Source organism: Phaethon lepturus, unplaced genomic scaffold, assembly GCF_000687285.1.
Source record: "Phaethon lepturus isolate BGI_N335 unplaced genomic scaffold, ASM68728v1 scaffold542, whole genome shotgun sequence".
NCBI lineage: Eukaryota > Metazoa > Chordata > Aves > Phaethontiformes > Phaethontidae > Phaethon > Phaethon lepturus.
In genome coordinates this window covers 23,475-51,285 of record NW_010523824.1, presented here as the reverse complement: position 1 = coordinate 51,285, position 27,811 = coordinate 23,475, and the positions used below count along the sequence as shown (strand labels likewise).

The following is a 27,811-nucleotide window of genomic DNA, read 5'->3' as shown; positions in this document are numbered from 1 at the left end:
ATGCAAAGGAGGGGAAGTGTACAGCAGCTTATAATTAAATTGGCCTTTAAGGAGGAAAATAAGTGTTCGAAGAAGAAAGGGACTTCAGGAAGTCTTCAGTATTCAGCCATCATAATTCAGAACAGTCTTAAAGGCTTACAGTTCTTTTTAAGTAAAGGAAAAGAATATGAAAAGAAACAAGTCATTTGATTGTTTTACATCTTAAGGTCAAGTAATACAGTCCTGGAACTGACTTGTCTTTGTTTTCAGGGCTTGACTACTTGATTTGGCATTAATTCTTCCTGGATTAATGTTTCTTCATTTGGGAATAAAGAATATTTTCCTCATTGAAGCTTACTTAATTTTATGATCAGGCTAAGTTTTAATTCATTAAAATATTGGGTTGACTGTTTATGATTAATGGTATTTATAATCTTTTGCTGCCTCGCACAGTAGAAAAGCATATGCCTAAAAAGGGAAGGGTTCCTGAAATTCTTTCTCTTCAGAAACAGAGAGGAGGATAGTAACAAATGCCCAGGCTACAGGGGAGTTGAAGGGTAATAGAAACTAGTTGATCTGGTATTAAGACACTGGCATTCCAGAACACAAAATTTGATGAGTGAACTGGAGAACCTGTTGGCTCTTCTTGAGACACATGGATTTGTCTGATTCTCCATATGGGGATCTGGTTGTTTTTGTTGTGTGGTTTTTGGTTTTGGTTTGTTTTTTTTTATCCCATTCTTAATAGTACTGATAAACATGATGAATTCTTAACTTTGAGTGATTTCCTCTTTTGCAAATCCTGATGAGTCCAGTGTATACCATGTATTACTGCTGCCTGTCTCTATTTTATTGCCCTCTTGCAGTTTTGTTCTCGGCGTCAAACTAGTGATGCACAATTGAATGAATGGTTATCTGACTTTGACTTCCTGATACTTGTCTATAGCAAGTATCCTATGAATAAGCCGTTGTTAATGGCAGAGTCATTAAGTACTATGAATTGCAGTTGTTACTAGGGCATACAGGGGTTGTCTTAAAGGTTTTGAAACTTGTGTTCAAAGCTGATTTGGTTTCTTTGTTGTCCTAATCAGACACTGTACATGCGTAGTATGACACTGTGAGCTTTACCTACCCTTCTGGAAACCCAGAAGCCTGATTCACCCAGAACTTAATATCTAAAACTTGAGTAGTGGCTGATGAATTTGGGAGATCTGTGAATTATTGTCAGCAATAGTAGTAGTTGTACTGCAGAGGTTGATCGTTGCAGGCTGATATAGGGATAGGCACTTTAAATATTGCAAAGAGTCACTACCTGTTGATCAGCAACCTTACTAGATGCTGTGCAACAGCATTTATTTTGTTCATCGCTGCCTAATACTCGTTCTCTTCCTATATTGTGTAGTTATTTCATAAGTCTGCTGTTACTGTAGCATTCTCAGTGCTTACATTCCCTAGTTGTCTACTCATACACCTTTGCACCCTTTCTTTGTGCTCCTGCTCCCAATGACTTTGACATAGTAGAATACTTACAGACTAGAGGAGAAGCACTACAGTCATAATAAACTGCTTTTGAAGTGCCCAGCTAAACTGCACTAGTTAGCCCGCACGTGCTGTTCAACAGGGGATGAACATTTACCAAAATTTAAGTTTAATTACAAAGTATAAGCTTCAGGTTTGCAAAATAAATGTGAATTTCAGCCTTTAGGATTCAAAAAGCGTGAAGTATTTGTGCTTTCTTCTGATTTTGCTTAAATAAAAATGCCAGTGCCACCTTAAAATGCTTGATATTGATAACGTTGTGTTTTGTACCAGTAAAAATGTGGAATTAAAACTTGCCCTTGAATCTTGACCTAGAGATGGGATTGTGGATTCCTCTACCTTTTTGTTATACTTCTAAGAGAATGTTGTCTTTAGGATTATGCAGAGAAGTTTTGGTAAGCTAATAAATGAATGTGGACAAAACACTTTGCAATCACAATGGTCTCCTCAGGAATATGTCATTTGGACCATTTCAATGTTCTATATAGAGCCTGTCTCCAAAAATCTATGTCCTGATTGTAAGTACTTGAACAACATTACTCTGAGTTAATGATGAGTACAGGTACCTTCCAGGATATTTATGTAGAAATGCTCATTACAGAAAGAAAGAAGCTATGAAGATGAGCAGATAAATAAGAGCAGACAGTTCAATTTGAATTGGCTATATCCTCAGACAGAGTTGAGACATAAATATATAAACAGAATCACAGTGGCATTTCTGTTTTAACTTCCAGTTGTTTTTATTTGAGCCTGTCCATTATGATGGTCTTTTATCTATATTGGCACTGTTGATGTTTATTTGGGTAGTTAAACTAAGCTGCAGTTCAATTAAATTTCCTCTTAATTTCAGATTTATGTGAAGGTCTTTTTTCTGACAGTTTTGATTTGGTTGCCTCACTCTGCACAGTTTTGATTTTGCACCTATTTACAAGTCAGAAATCGGAGCCACAGGAGCTATAGTGTCTTATATTGCTGTGACTAATCAGCTTCAAATTAAGATATGAAAAAAATTTCAGAGGAATATATGGCCAGAAGCAGCTTTCTTTTGCTAGCTGAGGTGAAGACTTTAAATACCTTTTGTTTCAAGATGATGACAAAAAAAAATTTCTGAATCTCCTTTATCATTGCAGAATGAGATACTAGGTACCTGTGATATGCTTCTTCTAAATATTATGACTTTAATTTTCTGCTCTGCTCTGAATTTTTATATATTGCATATATGCATTATATTCAGCTTGCTGTAATCCCGCCAAAAGGCCTAAGTTACATGAGAGTGTTTTGCTTCCATTTTCAGCTATTGTGGTTAGAAGAGGTTCCTTGGTTAACATACTGGACACTCAGACTGAAGCACAAGCACAGTGTGTTAAGGAAGAGGCAAGTACTGTATGTAAATGTGGCATACTTTGAAATATTTCCCAAAATTACCATGTAGAAGATATCTTGCTAGAAATAGACTAGCTCCTAATTCCTTTGAAAAAAAGGAAATAATTTTTGAACTTTGCTTTTTCACAGAACTCTCTCTGAAGATGGCGGAAGCTCATCAAGCAGTAGCTTTTCAATTTACAGTAACTCCAGATGGGATTGACCTGCGAATGAGCCATGAGGCACTCAAACAAATTTATCTATCTGGTGTCCATTCATGGAAGAAAAAGTTCATCAGATTCAAGGTATTTCAGATTAGTCAAGTCCACCAAACTTGAGGGTTGTTTAATGTTTTATAGCTTTATTGAAGTTTTGTTTAGGCAAAACTTAATTTTTTTGCCTAATAAATTTCCTTATTGTGAAAGACTTGTGTGGGTTTTAGTTCAGATAGGGGATACCGAGGAAGGTAGCACTGGATGATGCTGTAAAGACTGAAAGGGTACATCTCTGGTTTTTTCTATAGAAGCAAGGTGAAACAGATGTAGAAATTAACAATAGCTGTAGTTTACTTCACACTGTTCATAATATATCATGTAGTTATTTAATCTTTTAGCATGTCAGAAATATTGTGATTTTTCAGTGTCATATTACTTAGAGATACAAGACTACACTCTTAAATTTTATGTATTCTTTGCCAAAATTAAATTTTCAAATTAAAGAGCATGTTTGCTGCTTTTAAAAAGTTACCTGAACATCTGTCTTGTACAAGTTATGCTAAATAATGTTTCTGATGAGGTATTTTATACAGATTCTTGTGAATTTATTGTTTTGTTCATGGGATTATAAATGGTAAGTATCTATTTTATTAGTAGCAAACTAGTTAAGATACAGGCTAGCTTCAACAGCTCTTTCAAAAACATTTTTAACAGTAGCCTTAATAAAATCTTCTTAAAAAGCTATGAGAAGGACTGTTTAAATGAATGATATAAAAAAACCTTGATTCCAGTTTTCAGTGTCTCGTTCAGTCAAATATTTTTGCCATGTGTTCATTTAGAGAGACCTAACTCAGTGTAAGTGGGGAATTACTGAAGTGTCATTTTTTCCAAAGTTGTTTGCTAATTTCAGTATTTTTAGTAAGATTAAAAAAAAGACTAAAGACTTTAGTAATTTTAAGTAACACAGCAGGATCAGTGTTGTCTACAAAAGAACTTAAAAGTTCATTTATTTCTTGATGTAATTATGACAATTTTCTGTAGCAGTCAAACTTAACTAAATGCATTCCCTGCTCTTGAGTTAAGCATATGTAATAAAATGTTTTATAATTTTAACTTATTGTTTAAAACTAAATGACTTAAATGTGTTGATTTTGGTTTCTTTACACGGTAATATGAAGTCAACCACTTTGGTATGAAAAAATTATGTGAAGGCTTTTCTTTCCAGAATGGAATTATCACTGGCGTTTATCCTGCTAGCCCATCTAGCTGGCTTATTGTAGTTGTGGGTGTGATGTCAACAATGTATGCCAAAATTGATCCTTCTTTAGGAATAATAGCTAAAATCAACCGAACACTTGATACAACGTAAGTAGACTGAAAAGTTACTGTTCCTCTAAAGGAAGCCACTTTCATTGTAGCTACTCCTAAAGCTAATCCTGTGAAAATGTATCCGTTTTTGAACATCATGTTTGTGACAGAGTAAGCTCAATAAGCAGATGTGTTGAAGGTATGAAATGGGTAGGTTGTATATCAGTATTACTACATTGTTCTCTGAGTATTTGGGAAACACATTTGGCAACTTCTGTGGCCTCTGATCTTGCTGCATGAGAGGATGTTTGGAAAGGACTTTATGAAAAAGTGCTTAACAGGCATGAAGCTTGTGTAATGCTTGCTTGTAATACCATTAGACTTAGGTTTGCAGTATTTGGTTCTCTTTAAAAATTAAACTGACATTAACTGGCACATGCTGGCTTTTATTTTAAATAGTGGATATATGTCAAACCAAACACAGAACATCGTGAGTGGAATACTTTTTGGCACAGGGCTTTGGGTTGCCCTTATTGTCACAATGCGCTACTCTCTAAAAATGCTGCTTTCCTATCACGGTTGGATGTTCGCTGAACACGGCAAACTTTCTGCAGGCACCAAGTTTTGGATGGTAAGGATGTGTTGTCTTCTGTTTCATCTTAACTTCTATCTGATCTGTATTCAAAGCCATAAAAGAGAAAATTTTGGAGGTTTTTCCTTGCTTGTGTTTTCTGTGTTGTGGGCCAGGAGGCTGTTAGGTAGATGTTTCTACTAATTACTGTCATCCTTCTGATGCTATAATTAAACTATTCAGGATGGCCTTGTAGAAGGAAGAGTAAATACTTCAAGAATAACTTCTAAATTTGCCAACAACTTGGCACTGTGTGACTCAAATACCTACTTTTTTTCTATGTGCAAGTACAGCTTAAAGAACTTGGGCTGCAGCACCGAAGAATCTTCTCCTCCCCATAAAGTGCTACCATAATTCTTTGTTGAAATATTAAGATTTCTAGTCATCCATTCTAAAATTAATCTAATGCTTGAAGAAAATAATGTTGAATATCCTTTCAACTGATTTAGTGATATGTCTCCAAAATGAGTTAGAGAAAAAGCATAAGGTAGGTAGCTTGGTATGCAGTTTTCACATAAGGATAAGATGATTGTAATCTGGTTCCTGTTGAATATTGTGGTGCTTTGGGAAAAGATCCTTAAAGGATGTGATAGGTATGGAGTAAGGAAATGTACATATAGTTCCTTCAAGGGATTAAGTGGATTTTTGTTACTTGGACTTGGTTGCTTTAACTCACTTTTGTCACTCCTGTAGAAATAACTTGTGGCCTACAACAATAAAATTGGTCTCTGCAGTCTCAAAAAATTAACTGATGTGTGTTAGACTAACAACACATGATTTATTATGAAATATGTTCCAAGAACAGGTATCCAGAAGGGTACACTAAAATAGAATTTAATGTTCACCTGTTACAAATGAAATTTCTAACTGATAGTTTCTCCTGGAAGGAGTATCAGGAGCCTCATGACTCAAATTTGTACAGTACAGGCTCTGAATGGTAAGGCTTTCTATCAATTGCTGTCTGGGTTTTCAGCATGTCCTACCAGATAGATATTTTAAAGCTGTTAAGCTTACCTTATCGATCTTAAACATTATGAACTGTAATGCTACTTACCATGCTTCGTTGTGTATTGTATTTATATATTTTTGTTTATTGTATATGTTGCATATGTTTTTTATTGTGTATTGTATGTTTTAAAATACAGAACACTATAAAGGTGTATGCCCAACAGTGTCTCATCCGTACTTAATATGAAGCTCAATTTTAACACTTTATTCTTTCTTTAGCTAGTCCCAACAAAAGAGAAGACTGGTTTCGCTACTAAAACAGTACCAACTACCTTAGCTTTTTTGATTTTTATTATCCTTTCATATTGTGTCATTTTCCTGTTTTTTTTTTTACTTTAGCTTTTTTCATGCTAATTAACAACATGAAAAATGCTATCATGAATATACTGTCATCTGTTCAAATAGTCATGCAGATCAAAAACCTGAGCTCTGATTTCAGTCGCAGTGCAAAGTGACTTACAGGCTGGTTGGAAGTTTGGTGGCACTTTTAATGAACATATTTCATCTTTTAAAGTCCAATTTCCTCTACCAGGATTAGGGGAAAAATCCAAGTATTAGTTGCAGTTTTAAAAAATAATAATAATCTGTGAACAGATGCAACGCATGCTAGAATGAGATTATGTGCTGTGCCTGCATATGAAATCAGATATAATTAAGTATGTGTGTCTGTCAGATCACTTTAATGGTCTTTAATATGAAATCTCTACTACAAGTTTACTAAACAGATAAATACTGTGAAATGTGTTTGTTTTTGTCAGTTGAGCAAGTACTGCCTGTCTGAAAGTAATTTCAGCCTTTCCTGGCTTAAGAGTTCTGGAATAAAATTGTCTTCACCTATGGAATTAGATTTTTCTCATGAAAAGCTGAGCTTTTTTCTCACCTGACTTCAAATTTATGTTGTCACGAAGAACAACTAGATTTCATTGGGCTGATCACTGTGGTGCATCCATATATATCTAACAAGTCTCTGATAAGTGTCCATTTGCAGGGATGTCTTGCAGTTATTAGTAGTTTTGCGCTGCCTAATACTACCTCCTGTAGCTGTGCTGACCAAGGAAATTGAGAGAGCGGAGAAAAACTCTACATTTTAACAAGTAGTTTTGTCAGTTGAGAGGGCATAGAAAGGAGAAGTTCTAGGAATTTAGTAGTGAAATACATCATCTTTCTTTCTTCTGTTTTTAGTCTGTTGGCCTGTATGCAGTATATGGTATAATATGTTGGACCAAGATTGAACTTTTGACAATAAAGGTTCCACTGGATTGTTGGTGTAATACTTGACCTTACTTTCATGCTGAAATAGGGTGATAATGTCAAAATCCTTTCATGAGTAGCCTAGAAGTTGCATCATTTAGACTTTCAGCCTAGTGTGGGTCACAGCTGAGAAGTAGTCATAGTCAGAAATGCTGCTTCTGTCCTCAGTCTCCCATGGAAAACAGGAGATGCTGTAATATCTGAAGCTAAGATGGGAAATGTAATCTCTGTCGTCTTTTGTTTCATCGTTGTTGTTTTTTGTAACATAAGCACTAAGTATGTCACTGTCATGCTTGCACAATTTGGTATGTGCAAATTGTGCAGTAGACTACTTGATAGAGACTCATGCTTGAAGAACTCCTTGTAACATCAACACTATTACTGATGTTGAGCTATAATTTTGAAAGATATTAAACCATTACTCCAAAGCATAATTATTATTTTTAAAGGTGGCTATAGTTATCTAGGATCCTTAGCTGAGTGATGGGCTTGGTAATGATTCCTGTTTTGAAGCACAATATAGATATTTTTGTAGTATCTACTATATAGTAAAAGAGCAATTGGTAGACTTGGTCTTTTAATCTTTACAGAGGGAAATGTATGAAGGAAAGAAGTGCTAAATAACTGTCTGTATTTTCTGTTGAGATCAAGGTATTCCATTCATAAACAACAATATTGCCTAATGACCAGAAGATTGTCTGGAAAGTCAGGAATGATTATGGCCACCTTTTTCTTCCACTGACATGTTAGAAAGTTAATGTCAGTGCCTTTTTTTTAATTTGTAAAAAATACGTGATAAATATGACAGTTTGCAAAATTTAGTACAGTATAATTTGCAAGTGAAAAGAATTATGAGTTACATTACATTTTACTCTGTCATTTTTCTTTTGTTGAACCTAATAATTTGAGGTGTGTATTTTGCTTTTGTTTTTCTTCAGACACTCGTAAAACTCTTCTCAGGACGTAAACCTATGTTATACAGTTTCCAGACATCTTTACCACGATTGCCAGTTCCAGCTGTTAAAGACACGGTCAATAGGGTGTGTACATTAACTAATTCATTTTCTTCAGTAACATTGGATCTATATTTAGATGCCCTTGTGAGGTTTTTTTTTGCCATGCCTTATAAAAGTATTGCATGATGATATTAATACGGTGTAATAAATTAAAACTTCTGTGTAGAAATTAAAGTAAAGGGTATAACAAACCACTGAAACTGGTGACAATTTGAAGCTGGCATAATTCATATTGGATCATGTGATATCTGTTGATATAAGACTATGCAATGAAGTGTGATTTCCAGGGCTCTTGAAACATGTTTTGTTATCTTCCACAGCTTGAACATATAAATGTGTGTTTAATGACACGAAACCTTATAGCAAAGTGTGTTAAGTAGGACAGTATGTCACAGAAACTGAAGGTTTGATTTTTTTTTTTAGAGATGAAGAAAATATCTCTGCTTGATACTGAAGAAGCAGTATGTCTTCCCCTTTTGAACGTAAAATGTATCTTTAGAAAAGTAACCTCTTCCACTTGTGATTTGCTGACAAATGTTTGGAAAAAGATACAATTTTTGTACTTTGCAGGCAGATGTGTAGAAGAGTGTATGCTCTTATTTTAACAACATAGTATTTGCAAACTTATGAACTGAGTCCACTTTGTCTAGTCCTTTGTCTACTGTTCAAATGCTTTGTGTAGAAATGGTGAGAAGCTACGTATTAGTTACTATACTGATGCTGATTCTTTTTCTGTCTTCTAGTATCTGGAATCAGTTCGGCCACTTATGGATGACGAAGAGTTCAGAAGAATGGAGGGTCTTGCCAAAGATTTTGCATTTAATTTAGGACCAAGGCTTCAGTGGTATTTGAAGTTAAAATCCTGGTGGGCCACAAACTATGTGAGTAGATAAATAGGAGGTGCAATCGTTCAAATGGCATAGCTTAATTTGTTCCCTGTTGCCTTTTTTGGCTTAACTTTCATTCTTTCTTAAATGTAAAAGAAGGCAATTGAAACTACCTAATATTTTTGCAAAATGCATTGGAAACAACCTGATTTGCAAAGAAATAATTTGTGTGATTTGGTAAACAAACAGTGTGGTGAATGGAACTTGAAAGAATGAATCCTCATTTTGTATTTGTTATTCTGGAATAGGTGATTTAGCTTTTGCTGTTATGATAGCTTCTGATGTCTGTTTATTGGCTTGTTAATCTTGATAACTCAGCAATGGGCCGGGCTACTCAGGCAGTTTAGGAGAATGATGAAGGACAACTTCTTTATATAGAGCAGCTAAAGCACACGGAAAAGAAATAAAGAATTGTAACTATTTATTTATTTATTTATTTTACCAAAAAGAAAACCCAAACATCATAGTGAGAATGGTAATATTCCTTCCTGATAAATTATCTAACATCTAGCTGTACCCAGTAGCCTAAGCTGAGCTAGTGTCTGGGAAAAGGCTGCAAAACATTCAGGAACTCTGATACATTTTAAATATTATCTGAAGATGATGACTTCTTCAGAAGTGTCTCAGAGAGCTACAGCTGAATTTAATTTAATTCTCTCACTGCTGTTTTCCCTAAAGTTTAACACAAATTAGTTTGGGTTTTCTTTTGTCTTTTAAGTAGGGAGACAAGCTAGCAGTTTCCTTTCTGCTTCTGTATGGAATGTGTTGAGGAGTCATTAACACAGACGACACAAACTGTGGAAGTTATGAGATTTTACTGCTTTTGTTTTCCTTCCTGCTGCAGGTTAGTGATTGGTGGGAAGAATATATCTACCTTAGAGGACGTGGACCGATTATGGTTAATAGTAACTATTTTGCAATGGTAGGTAAATACTGTAAACACCTTATGTGTCAAAGAAGTGCTGTAAAAATTCTGCCAGGTCTCTTATTTCGTGATATCTTTCTGTTTAGAAATCCATTGCCACTGAATGTCTGACCTTTGTTTTCCTTTCTTTTAGTATAACCTGCAGCCAATGCCTTCAAGTACAGTCTTACTAATAAACTTAGCACATCTGCCACTTAGGCAAACTCATGCAGTAATGTCATACAGTTTTGTGCTTACTGCAACAAGCAGTCTTTCAAAAGCTCCGTCTAAATCTTAATGGGTAACACAATTCAACACGGTGTGTGCTCGTATTCGCAAATGTCTGTACAGGAAGTAAAGTTGTAAAAGACCCTAAAATTAAAAGGCACAAGAGGAAATATGGCAGTCTTGGATTCAAGTTTTAAGTAACATTGCCTTTTCTACTGGGAAGATTAACAGTTGTCATATATGTTTTAGGACTGATGCTGTTTAAGGAGACTGTGACTGTTTGAAGAAATTTAAGTTTCAAGTCATCAACTCACTGCGCTATGTTTTAAAGCCTTTGTTTTATAGCCTCATATGTTTTAAAGCCTTTTCCATATTGACCAGAATAAACTTTAAGAATGTGGATGAGAAGTACTATCAGGGGTTTTTTTATTTTTTTACATGTAGCCTCGTAATCATTAACTTACGATTCTTATGTACTGTACAGGACTTCCTTTATTTATCTCCCACAAGCCTGCAGGCAGCTAGAGCCGGTAATGTTATCCATGCCATCCTGCTCTATCGGAAAAAACTGGACAGACAAGAAATAAAGCCGGTATGTAAAGCAGTTTAAATGGGTTTTGACCTTTTTCCAGCATAGTCTGTAAGAAGTTGATCAATTTTCAGAATGGGAGAGGAGAGGAATGTCTTGTCGTCAGAACTACATGTAAGATGTAACTAAATTTGTGGTCTCAAACTTTTTGGTTATCACTCGAATTGCACGTGGGCAGAAACTATTAACTACCAAAAATTCAGGATTCTGTTATGCCAACTAATTGCAGTATTCGAAATTAACATATGTATTTGCTCAAAAGACAAATAGAGGCTTGTACTTGCATATCTTAAGTATTCCATATAACCTGTTATTGGTATGTGCTAAGCATGTAGTGGTACTTTTGAGCCACTGAAGTCTGAAGAGTCTGTGGTATCATGTAGTGTGAGCACAAGGGGTGACTGGGACAAAGGACTGGACCTTGAGGCCAAGAGTGGGCCAGTGTCAGCCTAAGTATAGATGATGATAAAATCCTATGTTGCACTAATTTCTAGGTAGCAAAGATAGGCAAAGCGAATCCCATTCTGAATTTCTCTTCTGTCCAGTGGAAGTGTGTTGTAGCAAACAAATACTGTGTAAACAATTAAGTAGTTTTGTTGAAGGTCATGGCAGGAATGTTATTAATTGTATGTAACTGCAAATCTAAGAAATGTGACCTTTTGTTCCTACACAGCCAGAAATAGCTTTAAAATAAGAAATTAAGGGGTAATGCATGCTGCATGTGTAAGTTTTGCATCTAGACCAGCCATTGAGAGATCTTTGGATTTCAGGTGCTAGCTAGCTTCACCTCCTGAAGGGTGAGCTTTAGGTAGGAGAGAAAAAAATGCAGCTATTAGAACGTCAGTGGAGTCTTCCACATGTAGTTCGAGAAAAGACCATGAACAGAAGAGGGGTGGAACCTTGAGTTGATATATTATAAATCTTACTGTTCTACAGCCTGTCTTTAACCAGGTCCTGTTTTTTCCTTCCTTTACGATTTGCAAATTTTATATGCCAAATTACGTTTTAATGTACATTCATGACACAGATTCTTCTGATGGGATCTACTGTTCCACTCTGCTCAGCTCAGTGGGAACGGATGTTTAATACCTCCCGTATCCCAGGAGAGGAATCAGGTAAGCAGGACCAGCCAAGGAGAATAAACATGGACTTCAGTTTCTGGGGTATTTTCTGCTAAAATCCTTTTTTCCACAGATAAGGATGTGACACACAAGGGCACACCAGTACTGTGTTCTGATACTCAGGAAGTAATGAATTGCTATAGAATGTATAGATTACTTTCCTTTTGGGGTGATTTTGAAAGTTCAGTGTTTTTGGTTTCTTCCTTTACTTACATTAAAAACTAACTTCAAGAAACTGTTGTCTACCCTATGTTTTTAATTTATAAATAACCTTTACTTTCCTCCAATCTACTCTTTCAGGATCCTTGATATCCATGTTTTTATCTTTGTAAAAGTTGTATTCTCTTATCTAAACCATTTTAAAATCTTTTGCTTTCTTGACTTTCCCTTTTTCCTTCAATGTCATTGTTACCTTGACCTTTTGTATGCACTGTAAGATGTCAGGTCATCAGCGCAGTGAAATCACCTGTAGTAAGGACTGTGTCCAAAACTTTCTGTTTAATACATTACAAAATTATATATTCTGGGTTTTGTTAGTTCCTGCCCTGCCCTACCTACCAGCAATGGTCTGATTATTTTAAGCTATGAGTAACTAAGTTTTCACATTTTACTGTGGCATAGAGGGGTGTACCTGTTGACTCACAGCAAGGTCTTTTTCACCTGAGTCTGTTCCTGCAACTTCTGCTTATTGTGGGAGACTAGGGATATGTTTACATGATCACAAGCCATCACGTTAGCTCAGTTAAAAAAAAAAAAAATTGTATCTATAAGTGACAATTCATATATACTTTCTTACTGTAGATGTACATATGCTCTCACTGCATGCATTCCATAACACTGCCTACAGACATAGTAGCATTTCACATTAGTCAATGCCAAACCTTGTTTCTTGTTGCATCTCAACATTAAAATACATTATTTTTTTGTTATGGTCAATATATCATCCAAGATCTTGAGGCTGATTTTTCTCCATATGGTGTTATTTTTCTAAAGATAATGTATGTTATAAAGGTTCATCATGTGTTTCTCCCCAAGGTAGCCTCCAAAGGTCTCCATCAGCTTATCCTAAATTTTCCAGGCTGAAGCTGGTTTTTATGATCTTAACATTAAAGTGACTTTGTTGTTGTTCGTTTTTTTTTCCCTGAGTGTTGTCACTGTAAAAATAGGCAGATTGCATCTAAAAATACTAATAATTATAGTCAACAGGTGGAAGAAAATGTTGCTATCCATTTTATCATTCTTTGAGAAGCAAACAAATAATTTCACAGCAGATTTGAGTGCAGACTTATGTTGTTGTGCTTTCCACAACAGCTTAAGCTGTTATCTAGGTTTCTCTGATCTGGTTATAAGCTGAAGAGCCTCTTAGAACTTAGTTCACACTGCATGATTGTGGCAGCATCAGAATGAAATACAGCATTTGGCAGAGTTATCCTAACAGTCATGATTAATGCAGAGGACAATTACTAGGAATTTGGAATGCAAGGGAATGTACATATGGGCTGTCACTTGACGACAGGATATTTTTTTTTTTTTTAACTTTCTTTGAGATCTGTAACTCACTCTTACATTTCAAGCTGCCTTTGAGCATGTTAGTCCCACTCAACTACAGAATAAAAAACACAGGAGTTTCTAAACAGACACAGGGATGTGCCTACTCTTCCCTGCTGGAGGTCTGACTTTTGCTGTACTATATGAAGTTGGATAAGTGGGGGAAGTGGCACTGGCTGGTGGATATAGCTGTAGGTGCAGGTGTAAGAGAAGGATTTTACTCTCAGTTCTGTTCCTGGCCTTTGGTAGATTATTGAGGAATTATTTCCCAGCTATGCCTCAGCTTTCTTTATTTGCAAAATGGAGAAAAACATGTCCTTAATGTGGTTATTCCCTGATCATGAACTAGTAGTTTAAGTAGACTAGCAAGTTTTAACATCTCTATTAGCAAGTGTAGTGTATGAGCTATTGTTATTTAGAACGCTTGAAGTACTGAAAGTGCTACCCTTTGCCCCTCCCCGGTTCTCAATAAAGTAAAAGGTATGAACTATTTGCACTTAGCTTTGGAACTGGTGTTCTCTTACTCTGAAATGAGTTTTGCACAAATGTGTAAAGTGCCTCATTCTAACACCTGATTAAAATACATCCTGTATATCTTAATGGTTCTCCTCAGTTTCTCCTGCTTAAAGTGTCTTTCAAATTAAAGTACAGTCAGCATCATAAAATTACCTTATTTTCCTTCTAAGAACTTCACTTTTCCCATTTTACTTTTGCAGTTTTTCATTGTTTCTCTTTTTCTAAAGGAAAAACTACTATTGTCATTCTGTATGCGGATAAGTGAGTTATAAAGACATTTTTTCCCAGATTCTCATGAGTAGCTTGATTTCTGGCACCCTGATTTCAATTATATGTTAAGTATTTTATGTATGTTACAGTTCCTAAAGGAGCCGTGTATTGTTTTTTTTAAAAGAAAAAAAAATTCCATGGCATGTCTTCATGTTAATTGGTGATAAAATCTTAATGAACATTGTATCCTGTCATTTGAGCAGTTGTTTAATTTTCATGTCTTTTAACAAAACACACTATAGAGTTATTGTGTTTTAACCCCAACCCGCAGCTAAGCACCACGCAGCCACTTGCTTACTCCTTTCCTCTCCCACCCTCCCAGTGGGATGGGGAGGAGAATTTGAAGGGGGGGAGGGGGGGGAAAGGTAGAACTCTTGGTTTGAGATAAAAACAGCTTAATAGGAAAGCAGGGGAAGAGAAATTAATAATATTAAAAGAATATATGAAATAAGTGATGCACAATACAATTGCTCACCACCTGCTGACCAATGCCTAGCCAGTTCACAAGACATGGAGCCCCTGGCCAACTCCCCACAGTTTATACATTGAACATGACATCTTTTAAGCAGGGAAGAGCCTTTATGTCTTTCCATTCCCATTTTTTAAAATAGGAAGTCCATGCAGCATGTTATATGCATCTGCAGATGTACATAAATAACTTCTTGGAGTGGCAAGAAAAAAGAAAAGATTTTGTGTTATAACAAATATGTACTTCAGGTGCATAAATCTGTATTTAGGCCTGTAAGTAAGGTGTCTGAAAGGTAATTGCCAGGGCTGTTGTGAAGTCAGTTGTTGATGTAGATGACTAATGAACTCACTTTTGCTTTTTACAGTCAAGAGGTTTTATTTTTTTCTATGGACACATCATGTACATGAGACAAATACTTGGGGTGTCCTGACTCAGGTTGGAATTACAGAAAAAGTTGCCTTGCTAGCTGATTGCTTTGCTGCTTCTTTTTCCCCCCTCTGTAGGGTTTCTCCTCCCAAACCATTGTACTTGACAGTTGGAGTGACACTTCTGGCAATCTTAGTACTTTATCACAGGCATCCTGTCTTTGGCAGAAATGTGAAGTGGAAAGCGAAAGGCATCATTAGCATAAAACTGCTTCTGATCGGTAGATGGAGCATACTGCCAAAACTTTATGAATAGCTGAGATCACCCAAAGTATAGAACTCCTTCCTGGTACAATGTTTTTCAGATCTCTTAGAATCATGACTTTTAACCTCAGCCCTCATTTTTGATATCATCTTTCTTCCCCGTCTTGGTAATGGGTCTTTTCAGTTTCATAGGAATATAACAGTTCTCTGGGGTAGTGAAGGAATTAAATTAACAGTTTTCATCAATTGAGAGCTTTTCCTGTCTGCTGTAGAAACCTTCATCTGTGGTTTGATACAATGCCTTCATGACAAAGTTCAGGCTTATCCCAATTAAGCCATATAAATAATAGTGAGGAAAAAACTGTGGCCTGAGTTTCTGCTTCACTGACTTCCATAATGCTACACTTTTTGGCCACAGATGGAGTATTCAATCTGCATCTGCCAGGACAAATGTGAACAAAAGCTTATGGTACTAAATTTGGGCTCTCTTAAGACTCCCTACAGACTGTACTGTGAGTTGTGTAGTACTTGAATGCAAATGATTTAAAAGTATCTTTCCTCAGACTCATCTAGCATATTCTTTTGCTGACTGCTTAATCAGACTACACTACTAGTACTCGCTTTTCAGATACAGAAATACAGATTCAGTTGCTTAATATTGGCCTCCAGTGTGGAAACTGGTGGTGCTATATATGTAAGATTATCAAATCTAGGTATTTGACTGTTTCATACAGGAATCTTTGTGCTGAAATAACATAGGGGAGTGGTTTATTCCACACTATTTATTACTTTGTTGAAATAAATAAGCTGCGGCTAACTGGTATTACATGCAGTAGGCATCTGATGTTATTTAGTGAATAAGTGTTTTGAGACTTAAGCTTTGTTTTCACATAAGTGATTGCAATTCTAGATACCCTCCAGCATGTGAAAGACAGCAAACACATTGTTGTGTATCATAAGGGCCGTTACTTTAAAGTGTGGCTGTACCATGATGGTAGACTGTTGAAACCCCGAGAAATTGAACAGCAGATGCAGAGAATTCTTGATGATGATTCAGAGCCTCAGGCTGGTGAAGAGAAGCTAGCAGCTCTTACTGCTGGAGATAGGTATGGTGGTTTTTAGTTTTTTAAATTAATTTTAATATTTAGAAATAGTTGCATAACATACTAATTGAATACTGACTTTGGAATTTTAAAATAGCCTGCAGTCAGTTGATTATACCTTGATCACTGATTTTTGTATTGCTAGCATGTAACAGCTCTTCAGTCACTTGTAACTACATGAAGTTAAAAGTCATTTTGCAATGGCAACCTTGTATACAGATTATCTATACATAGCTGGAGACGTTTGGTTTAATTGTGGTAATCATAAGACTGGTAATTGGAAGCTTTACAGTATTACACATATTGAACTATATGTTTTATATCAACTCTGGGGTTCACTGGCATTTTAAAGAATATCTCAAAAATCAAGACTGAGAATGTGAATTCAGTAACTGTTACTTCATATTCATGACTTGCACCTACAACGTAAAGCAGTATGTACTCAGTTGGTTCTAGGTGCACGATCACTGAATTCAATTAAATTGTGACAAACTTAGGTCAATTTGTCTAGTTGTTTCTGGTCAAGGGAGAGAAAGAGCTCTGGATTTTAATACATTTTCTTAGTAGGAGTCCTTCCTTCTTCTCACTTTCTACTTTAAAACAAACTGAAATTTTTTTTTTGTTGGGAAAACCATGTAAATTTATAAATAAACATGGTGCAACCAGACAGAAATTACATTGCTCAGGACTTCTCTAACTTAGATCTGTTTCAGGCATTTACCATGGAACTTTATATTGGCAATTGTCCAGACTCCTAGATTTAGGTGTTACAACAATGGATATTAATATATCTGCTGATTGTTTTCATTATTTTTACTTTTTTCTTCTTCTACATAATAGATATTTTCTTTTGTTCCGTTATAAATGTAGATGATCTATGCTATACGTATTGCATGCCACAGAAAGTTTGATTTTCTGAGAATTAAGCTTTGTACCTGTGTGATATGTTGAATTTGTTCCTAGGATTACATTGTATATGTATTTTCAGAACTTTCACTGCTGATGTAATTTAAATGTAGTAGCTGCTTCAAATTTGATGGAAGTAGGAGAAATGTCTCATAGTGATCTTAAGGGTGACAAAACATTGACAAATTCACATAATCTAGCCATAAATGAAATTCTTTTTGCAGAGTACCATGGGCTAAAGCTCGACAGGCTTTTTTTAGCCATGGAAAGAACAAACAGTCCCTAGATGCTGTTGAAAAAGCAGCATTTTTTGTGACATTGGATGACATTGAGCAAGGGTACAGGAAAGAAGATCCAGTGAGGTCACTGGATGCATACGCAAAATCCTTAATACATGGCAGATGTTATGACAGGTACGGTATTGACTCTGTGGAGAATGCCTTCTCTTTTTTTAGAATTTCACTAATTCATGTGGCTAATACATATGAATGAATGACTTACAAGCTGATACATTTAATAGAATCCCAGAATGGTTTGGGTTGGAAAGGACTTTCAAAGATCATCTAGTCTATACCCTCCTTGCTATGGGAAGGGACATACTTCTTACATAAGGTGGCTCAAAGCCCTGTCCAACCTGACTTTGAACACTTCCAATGATGGGGCATCCAACCGTCCCACCTCATTTCTTTTTTTTACGTATTTTTCCCCCCCAGCCTTAACCCCCCCCCTGGCCCCAAAAAAAAAAAAAAAAAAAAAACCACAAACATTCCCTTATGACAAATCTAAATCTACCTTCTTTCACTTTTTAACTGTTGCCCATGGCAAAAAGTCTTTCTTATAAGCCACCTTTATATATTGGAAGGCTGAAAGAAAGTGTCCCATAGCCTTCTCCTCTTCATACTGAACAACCCTAAGTCTCAGCTTTTCTTCATGGGAGAGGTGTTACAGCCCTCTGACCATTTTCATGGCCCTCTCCTGGACCATGTCTGTCTTGTACTGGGAACCGTAAGACTGGATGCAATATTCCACATGGGGCCTCATAAGAGCAGAGTAGAGGGTGAGAATTGCCTCCCCTCAACCAGCTGGCCGTGCTGCTGCTTATGCAGCCCAGGATATGATTTGATTTCTGGGCTGCAAGCACACATTGTCAGCTCAGGTCCAATTTTTTATTCACCGGTACCTCAAGTCCTTCCCTGCAGGGCTGCTAAATCCATTTATCCCACAGTCTATTGATAATGGGAATTGCCCTGACCCAGGTGCAGGACCTTGCACTTGCCTTTGTTGAACTTCATGAGGTTCAAATTTATGTCTGTTTATTTAAATAAACTATTATTTGAAAAAAGAGGCCAAGAACTAGTGCATTTGAATGTGAATTTTTGAGAGAGACGAAGTTACAGTATAAAAATGCTCTTGAAATGCGCAAAAATATAAAGAAATGTTGATTTCTTTTGTAGGTGGTTTGATAAAACATTCACTCTTATAGTATTCAAAAATGGTAGAGTGGGTCTGAATGCAGAGCACTCGTGGGCAGATGCTCCTATTGTTGGACACCTGTGGGAGGTAGGTGTTTAGTACAAAACGTTAATGCAGAAGATAATGTGATATGGTCCTGAACATCAGCAGTTCCTTTCAATTCCTTGCAGTCACATTGCTGATGAGTGATTATGGGCCTGTGTCTACAAAAACTATAGAACTTAAAAAAAAAAAAACCCAAACCAAAAACAAACCCCAAAAAACCCAAAACCCAAACAAAACCCAACAAACAAAACAACCTTGCTTAAAAAAAAGGTTGCACTCCTCTAAATTAAAGGTCTTTATTGCATTTTAATGAGCATAGATGTCTTCATAGAAAAGTGATACAGCTCACCATCTAACTTATTTATAATATTGTAAGTCAATAGATTGTTGCCTCTTTGATACGGCATTGTATTTTATGTATATACATGCTCCTGAAGCACTTAAATTTTCTTGTGCTATAAAAATCCCACACTTACTTTCAAAATTTAAAGGAAATGTACTGAGTTTAACTTCTCATCATTGTTTGATGAGCTTCAGATTGATAAGCTGTTTAAATTCTCTCTTGTATTTATTTGCAATGAATGGAATAAATGCACTTTTTGTCAGGTTTATTCATCATGAGCTTAGTTTGTTACTTAAATTCCTATTTGATTTTTTTTTCTTTTCGAAGCTTAAACATATAAACAGTTACATGACTCAATCACTCAAAACTATTTCATAAATGTTAGCTAGTACCGATTTCATTATGTATTTGTTCAGATGGGTCTTAGGTCTGACTAGTGCTGCAAGTAATTGCCTAATTTTATTATATGAGCATTTCCATGTATGTAAGACCAAAAAATCCTCATGCATCCTCTAACCGAGGAAGAAAGAAGGTCAAACTGATTGGAGATTGACTTGACAGTGCAGTTTAGAATAGCTCAATGGAAACGAGTTACTTTGTTTTCTTTTAATGAATGTTATATGCTTTAGTTCGTATCGCTGTACTTACTATTAGCTGGTTCATTTTCTGCTAAGAATTAAGATGAGTAAAATAAACTAAGTAGTATCTCACTTCCTAAAAAAGTTATCTGTTGTTAGCTCTTTATAGATTCTCTATTTTTAGAATAGAATGGATTATGCTTTATTTCTGGCATGTTCTGACCACTAAGTGAGAAAATTAAATTAAAAGAGATTAGAAATTTCTGTGTAGAACATGCAATAGATTTTTGTCAAGCTTTTTCTTTCCATATTGAGCAAACTCAAATCTATTGATAATTCTGTTTGGGTTTTTTTAATTTTTTTTTTTTTTTTTTTACATTGAAGTTGTTTGAAATCTTGTGTAGTCAGACCATTTTTTGTTGTTCAAATTGTATTGTTCATCTTGGAAACATTCTACCTCCTCACCCAAAAGCTCTAATGCATGTATAAAATAAACTGCAATTTTGAGTGGAATGCAAATCTTAAATTATTAGATTCTTGCAGGAATATTCACTTACTCTGAAATAAACTGTTTCTTGCTGAACAAGTTTTGACAGAAACCAAGCTTTCAGAAATTCTCTAGAATCTAAATTGAACAAAAGTTGTGAAATCCAAGGCTCTAAGACTGACTTTTTTTAGTACTAGTAAGTTTGAGGTGGGTTTTTAATTGAAACATTTTGATTAATTCTGTAGCATTTAACAAAATGCACCAGTGTAATTGAATAGGTGTTTGTGCATATCTGGCATTTTTCCCACTCAGAACACAAGTAAAAATGCCTTAAAACAAGAGGTAAAACAGGTGGCTTCACTTGCAGCTGTTTTCGGTATTTGGGAATGGATTGTACATTGTATTTCACTATGTACCGAAAATGGATTATGTTGATTTCACAATGAAATCCTAATTTATGCTAATTACAGCAGCATGTAATGTGTTGCAATTCTGAAGAAGTATCATTCTTTGCAGAATGCAATGGCAACTGAGTATCTTGAACTGGGCTATTCAGAAGATGGGCATTGCAAAGGAGATACCAATCACACTATTCCTATTCCTACCAAACTACAGTGGGAAATTCCAGAAGAAGTAAGTACAGAACAGCTAGTGTTTTGAGGAAGGAGTTCCTCTTTTATAGGGTTATCAGTAATTACTTAAATGATTTGACTGGTCAGGAAATCAGCTTCAAATTCCTTTGAGTCCTGTAAGATGTGTATTTCACATGTGGACATTACTCAGTTTACTTAAAAAGATATCAGGGGTTTTTAACATCACTCTCTAAAAATTCTGGCCAAGGAAATGTCAACTTTTTACTAGAAACTTTCTTGGTGGCAACATGCTAAAAATAAGTGGCCACCTATTTGAAATAGTAACTGTATTAAAATGAAGTTTAAGTTGCTGAGGTTTTATTACTATTGTTACAACAAATGCTCTTGTGTAATAGTTCCTTGAGATTGGCTGTGTTCAAAATTCTGTATACGTCTAAAGGTTTGGTTGTTGTCTTTTTTTTCCCTGAGTTAAAGAAAAACTGCCATCACCTATTGTATTTTAATTTTGAATAAAAATGTAATGGTTGGTGATATGTTTAATTAAGTATGTATGGCAGATTAGAAGCCCATCTCTGTGGGTCATCTTTTATGTTCTAGTGATCTGAACAGTCTCAATGCTGGTGTTTTTTTAAAGTGTAATTTTTGGACTCCAGATGTGTATTTGCTTTTTTTATTAGCTTTTTAAATATTAACTTCTTGGCAAAGGTAGCATCTTCTCTTTTTCCCTTCCTGGCATGCATAAAGGCAGCATTTATTTATCAGTTAAAAATATTTGCACTTTTTCAACATCAAACACATTGACCATTGAACATGTGCACATGCATATGTGTGCATATGCATATTTATTTTATTTATTTATTAATTTATTTTAGTGTCAAGAAGTGATTGAGAGGTCTCTGAGCACTGCCGTAGCTCTGGCAGATGATGTGGACTTCCATTCATTTTTCTTTGATGCTTTTGGGAAGGGACTAATAAAGAAAGCAAAAACCAGCCCTGATGCCTTCGTGCAACTTGCCCTGCAGCTTGCTCACTATCGGGTAAGAAGAATAGACTGTTTCTGGCTTATAGAATCTCATTAAATTGGTTATAGCATGCTTGTGATTAAAACATGTGACTGTGTAAAGTACTTTAGAGTAATCTTGCACTGTGTGTGCAGCGTTATTAAAGACATTAAATGGAAATTGGTACAAACCCTAAACAGATTAATAGCTCGAAATTAATTGTCCAAATGTTGGCATATTGACACTTGTGCAAATTTTTCTCTTCTGCTTAGTTGGTCTATCCCTAGGCATTTTGGACTTGAAAGAAGTAGATATGAAACCTCTAGTAGCTGTGTTTATAAGCTAAAAAATGTTATAATCTAAACAATGTAACATATATCTTTTAGTGTGGAGTCACCCTTAATTCAGTAGTTGTGGACACTCCTTAAGAGGATTAATGGAAATTCCTTCCTATATTTTCTTTTGTTAGTTCACCTTCTTTATAACGTGCTTTCAGAAAACACCGGTGTAGCAGCATGCATGTTTTTCCTTTTGCTTTCTAGTTGTCACTGTTAAGGTAATGTTTTGTCCTTTTTTTTTTTTTCTTTTTTTAATGTAATTTCAACTGGTTTTTCAAAGCATCTGAGTTTTCTGGCTGCTATCAGCACTTACAGTCTTTCTTACCATTGGGCAGTGTAGCTACATGGCAAATAGTTTGATTACGCATGCACCTCTCTTACCCGTCCTCTTAATCTAAAACTGAACAAATTTTCACAATCTGTTCTGATGTATATTTTAGACAGGTAGAATTGCTAACATGTGTTAGATAAACTTTTATCATTTAGCAACTTTTAATCTGTAGATTGTCTACATCTACAGGAAATACAGAAGCCATACTTCCTGGATTTTGCAAACTGTTTTCAGTTCTCACATTCTTGAAAATCCCCACACTGGCATACATCTCCATGCTATTAAACTTTTAACTGAAAATACTTTTAAGGATTTTACAGTTTTCTCAATTACTTACCACAGCTGTGTTAATTAGGAAACCACTGAACTGTCAAATAGGTTTTTGATAGCCTTTAAATCAGCTTTTCTTATAAACTGAAGACGACCGAATATAAAACACAGAGGGTAGTCCTTGCTAGTTTGGTTGTTCTATTAGTATTTATGAAATTGTGCTACTAATCTTACTTGTGCCTTTATTATCTTTGGGTAAGACTGCTAATGATGGGCTACTAAAAACTTAAAGCTGAATCACTCCACAAATTAAACTCATATCCTGTGTGCTTACCTTGAACTGTTGATTATGAAAGAGGGGCTAAGTCTGGCTAAACCTTTAAAGTTCTTATTTTTCCCTTTTCAAGGACATGGGAAAATTTTCTTTAACGTATGAAGCCTCTATGACACGCTTGTTCAGAGAAGGCAGGACTGAAACTGTTCGTTCGTGTACTGTTGAATCATGTAATTTTGTTCGAATCATGGAAGACCCAACTGAAAGTGTAAGTTCACGGTGTTGTTGCCTTATACAGTCCCTGAGGAACATGAATTATCGCTAGGTGTCTGTATGAGTTCCCAAATAGTTTTTAAACACTTAGAGTGATGCCTTTGTGTTTTAGGAAGGAAGTGCAGCATAGGGTAATTTTCTGTCAATATGGCAGAAATTCAAGGCTATACCAAAAGAGAATGTCAGTAACTTAGCCAAATATGCCAATTGTTACAGTTCCTGAACTCCAGAAAACTGAAATGACTTGTGAAATTTTTGTGACTTGTAAAACTCAAACATAGATTTGTACAACAGGTAATCTCATACCAGTTGGGCTTTCCTTTCTGACAGGAAAGCAAGTATTACTCACAGGAAATAAGTAGTTGCTCTTATAATGTTGATTTCAGTGGGCTTTTTAATCTTTCTTGTGATGTTCTGATTAGCAGACAAAGCAAGCATAGTCTAGGGGAAAACTTCTTGGTTTGGAAAATTTGGACAATACTGGCTAAAATGTTTGCTGTCAAAATGCAATGGTGGAGGATGATCGTCGAGGGCTTTTTTTTGGTCTTTAATCCACTGCTAGTCACAATTTTCATGGATACAGTTGATGAAATAAATCATTACATTTGCAGGTTTTGCTAAGCTGAAGGGGATTTCCAGTTCTTCAGAGTCAATAAAAACTTGACCTGAAAAAGAGGCTTTTGTTAGATAGGAATGTACTCAAGGTACATCTAGGCCTGAGTAACAGCTGCATGGGTAGGAGTTCTAATGAAAAAGTTCTAGGACTATAATAACAGTAACTGAACACTGACATAGCACATTGCCATTAGGAGAAACTGAGCCCTCACTTTAGTTAATCTTGCACTTTATTTTTAGTAGTCTTTTGTTTCTGCACGTTTTTTCTAGTACAGCTTTAACTGAGTGGTGTGTCCAGTTTTGGACACCACACCTGAGGTATGGATGAATTGGAGAAGAGTCTAAAGGAGAGCAAGAAAGATGGTTAGAAACCTCTGAAGAGGATCTATGAGGAGAGTTTGTACTGAATTATTCTTGCCTAGTCTAAAGAAGAGAGAACACTGTGGAAGAGGTAGGGAGCCAGGTTGTGCTCAAGAGGATAAACAGTCTGATGCAGAGATGATGGCAACATCTGTTCTCTGTCCCAAGAAGTAATGGTGTTAAATTTCAGAAACACATTAGGGAAGCATTTTCTGCTAGTAAGGATTAAGGAGTAAGGAGAGAAATGTGAGAAGCCTGAAAATAATTACTTGGGGAGGTTGTTTTCTCAGTTTGAAAATCTTTAAAAGTTACATAATGGTCCTTCAGGAAAGAGTTTTCATTGATCAGATCTTAGGGCAGAGAAGTCTAAGTAGGTAAATGGTTCAGGTTCTTTCTATCCCCATGATTCTCTGAATAAATGTTACTGCAAGAAAATAGATGCATAGAGAGTAAAACTTTTTTCTCCTTCCTTTTCCTGGAAGTTCTGTGTAGGTAAAATCCCCCTGTATTTCTCAATGTGCTGTGCTGGGAGCTGTGATCAAACCAGTGCAAGTCTGGAAATCCAGTCATGTCAACATGTCATACATAACTGTATGGCACAGCTAGTGTACAACTACCCTGTGTATAGAAAGTAATTTTGATGTAGTTGTTAATTCTGATGTTAACTGCAGAGATGTAATAGTCCTAATATCTGCATTTTTGTCAAAGGAATAAGGTAGCCCATACATGGCAAGACCATATATAGCAGATGTCATTCTGCACACTTTTGGTTTTTTTAATGGTTACAACAAACATGATTCTTTTTCAGTTTTGTTGATTCATTACTGCCCTTCATCTGGAATGATCAGCTGCAGAGCAGAGGAACCATGCCTTCATAATGCAATTTTTAGTTTTTATGTGTCATGAATATTTTATTATATACATTTATATATTATTTTAAAAATACTTTTCTGCCTTTACTGCTTGCTTCTGCTTTTCTCTGGGTTTTTCTTTAGAATTTTTCCTGAGCACTTGTATTTTCCATGGACTATCCACAAATCTTTACTCCTGAATGCCAATGGTAGGCATGCTTAGCATAACTACAAATGATTTATTAGTTTCTCCTGCTGGAGGCAAATAGGCTGCTCACTGTGTCTCAAATAAGTGGTGTAAAATGCCCTGATGCTGGAGATAAGAAGGGACAGGTTGCCATATATTCAGTGTGTTGTATTCCACATTATAAAAATCTTAACAGATTGGCTATCTGTGTTTTGAACTGACGCTTTCTTTCAGCCCTTGCAACATCCATCCAATGTTCATAGAATCACAGAATATCTCAGGTTGGAAGGGACCCATAAGAATCATTGAGTCCAACGCCCTGCCCCTCACAGGACTGCCTAAAACTAAACCATATGACTAAGAGCATCATCCAGATGCTCCTTGAACTCAGGCAAGCTTAGCGCCCTGACCGTTTCCCTGGGGAGCCTGTTCCAATGACTGACCACTCTCTCAGTGAAGAACCTTTTCCTATTGTCCAATCTGAACTTCCCTCGATGCAGCTTCATTGCATTTCCTTGTGTCCTATTGCTGGTCACCTGAGAGAGGAGATCAGCACCTCCCCCTTGGCTGCTCCTCTTGAGGAAGCTGTAGACTGCAATGATGTCACCCCTCGGCCTTCTCTAATAAGTGGTGTAAAATGCCCTGATGCTGGAGATAAGAAGGGACAGGTTGCCATATATTCAGTGTGTTGTATTCCACATTATAAAAATCTTAACAGATTGGCTATCTGTGTTTTGAACTGACGCTTTCTTTCAGCCCTTGCAACATCCATCCAATGTTCATAGAATCACAGAATATCTCAGGTTGGAAGGGACCCATAAGAATCATTGAGTCCAACGCCCTGCCCCTCACAGGACTGCCTAAAACTAAACCATATGACTAAGAGCATCATCCAGATGCTCCTTGAACTCAGGCAAGCTTAGCGCCCTGACCGTTTCCCTGGGGAGCCTGTTCCAATGACTGACCACTCTCTCAGTGAAGAACCTTTTCCTATTGTCCAATCTGAACTTCCCTCGATGCAGCTTCATTGCATTTCCTTGTGTCCTATTGCTGGTCACCTGAGAGAGGAGATCAGCACCTCCCCCTTGGCTGCTCCTCTTGAGGAAGCTGTAGACTGCAATGATGTCACCCCTCGGCCTTCTCTAAGCTGAACAAACCAAGTAACTTCAGCTGCTCCTCATAAGTCTTGCCCTCTGCTCTCCAGGCTCACGTCCACCAGCTTTCATGTATAACCAAGATTACCCCAATCCAGGCGCAGGATCTGGCACTTGCTCCTGTTCAATTTCATGGGGTTAGTGATTGCCCAGCTCCCTAGTCTATCCAGATCTCTCCGTAAGGCCTCTAACCTTGGAGGAGTCCACAGCTCTTCCTAACTTAGTACCATCAGCAAACTTACTTAATGTACATTTGATTCCTGTGTGCTGATCCTTTATAAAAACATTAGAGAGCACTGGCCCTAAAATTGAGCCCTGGGGAGCCCCACTGGTGACTGGCTGCCAGCCTGATGTAACCCCATTTATTATAACTCTTGGAGGCCAAGCCATCAGCCAGTTGCTCACTCCCTTTGTTGTGGACTTATCCAGCTGTATGCTGGACATTTTGTCCAGAAGAATGCTGTGAGAGACTGTTATCCAAATCTTCACTAAAATCCAAAAAACCCTGCATCTACTGGCTTCCCTTGGCCAACTGTATGGGTGACCTTGTTGTAAAAGGAAACTAAGTTAAACAGGACTTTCACCTTGGGAACCCAAGTTGACTCTGAGCAATGACTACATTGTCTCTCACTTGTTTTTCAATAACTCCCAGAATGACCATCTCGATATGACTTTACCAGGCACTCATTGAGACTGACAGGCCTGTAGTTATCAGGGTCTTCCTTTTTACCCTTCCTGAAAATTAGGAACAACATTTGCCAGCTTGCAGTTGACTGGGACCTCTCCGGATTCCCAAGACCACTGAAAAATGATGGAGAGAGGTCCCATGACAACATTGGCCATCTCTTTGAGCAGCCTGGGATGAATCCCACCAGGCCTCATAGACTTATGTGCCTCCAGCTGGAGCAGCAAGTCTCAAACAAGTTCAGAGTTTATCATCCCCTCAGTCACAGCCTTCCAACACAGGGCTCCGGGGGTCTCAGGGCCCATTACCGGTGTTAAAGACAAAGATGAAGAAGGCATTAAACCTCTCTGCTTTGTTTATGTCTATTTGTAAGGTGACCAACCTCAAGTAAGGGAGCAATGTTATCATCTCTGATATCATTGCCTCCTTTTGCTGTTAACATATTTTAAAGAGCCCTTTTTGTTGTCCTTCAAA

At 36.6% G+C, this 27,811-nt stretch overlaps 1 protein-coding gene across 2 annotated transcripts in view; it reads left to right on the top strand.

Moving 5' to 3' along the window:
* Positions 1 to 3,036: 3,036 nt before the first annotated feature.
* Positions 3,037 to 27,811, top strand: part of CPT1A (carnitine palmitoyltransferase 1A (liver)) — a 31,308-nt gene continuing 6,533 nt past the window's right edge. Inside the window, exons 1-14 of one of the 2 annotated variants that reach the window (XM_010282215.1) lie at positions 3,037 to 3,185; positions 4,321 to 4,460; positions 4,863 to 5,034; positions 8,232 to 8,333; positions 9,053 to 9,190; positions 10,041 to 10,118; positions 10,813 to 10,920; positions 11,945 to 12,032; positions 16,381 to 16,576; positions 17,704 to 17,892; positions 18,934 to 19,039; positions 20,922 to 21,038; positions 21,871 to 22,035; positions 23,346 to 23,480. In XM_010282215.1, coding sequence (XP_010280517.1) covers positions 3,045 to 3,185; positions 4,321 to 4,460; positions 4,863 to 5,034; positions 8,232 to 8,333; positions 9,053 to 9,190; positions 10,041 to 10,118; positions 10,813 to 10,920; positions 11,945 to 12,032; positions 16,381 to 16,576; positions 17,704 to 17,892; positions 18,934 to 19,039; positions 20,922 to 21,038; positions 21,871 to 22,035; positions 23,346 to 23,480 — 1,875 coding nt within the window. In that variant the 5' untranslated portion in view covers positions 3,037 to 3,044. The remainder of the gene's footprint in view (positions 3,186 to 4,320; positions 4,461 to 4,862; positions 5,035 to 8,231; positions 8,334 to 9,052; positions 9,191 to 10,040; positions 10,119 to 10,812; positions 10,921 to 11,944; positions 12,033 to 16,380; positions 16,577 to 17,703; positions 17,893 to 18,933; positions 19,040 to 20,921; positions 21,039 to 21,870; positions 22,036 to 23,345; positions 23,481 to 27,811) is intronic. The other variant, XM_010282217.1, reaches the window with a different exon arrangement.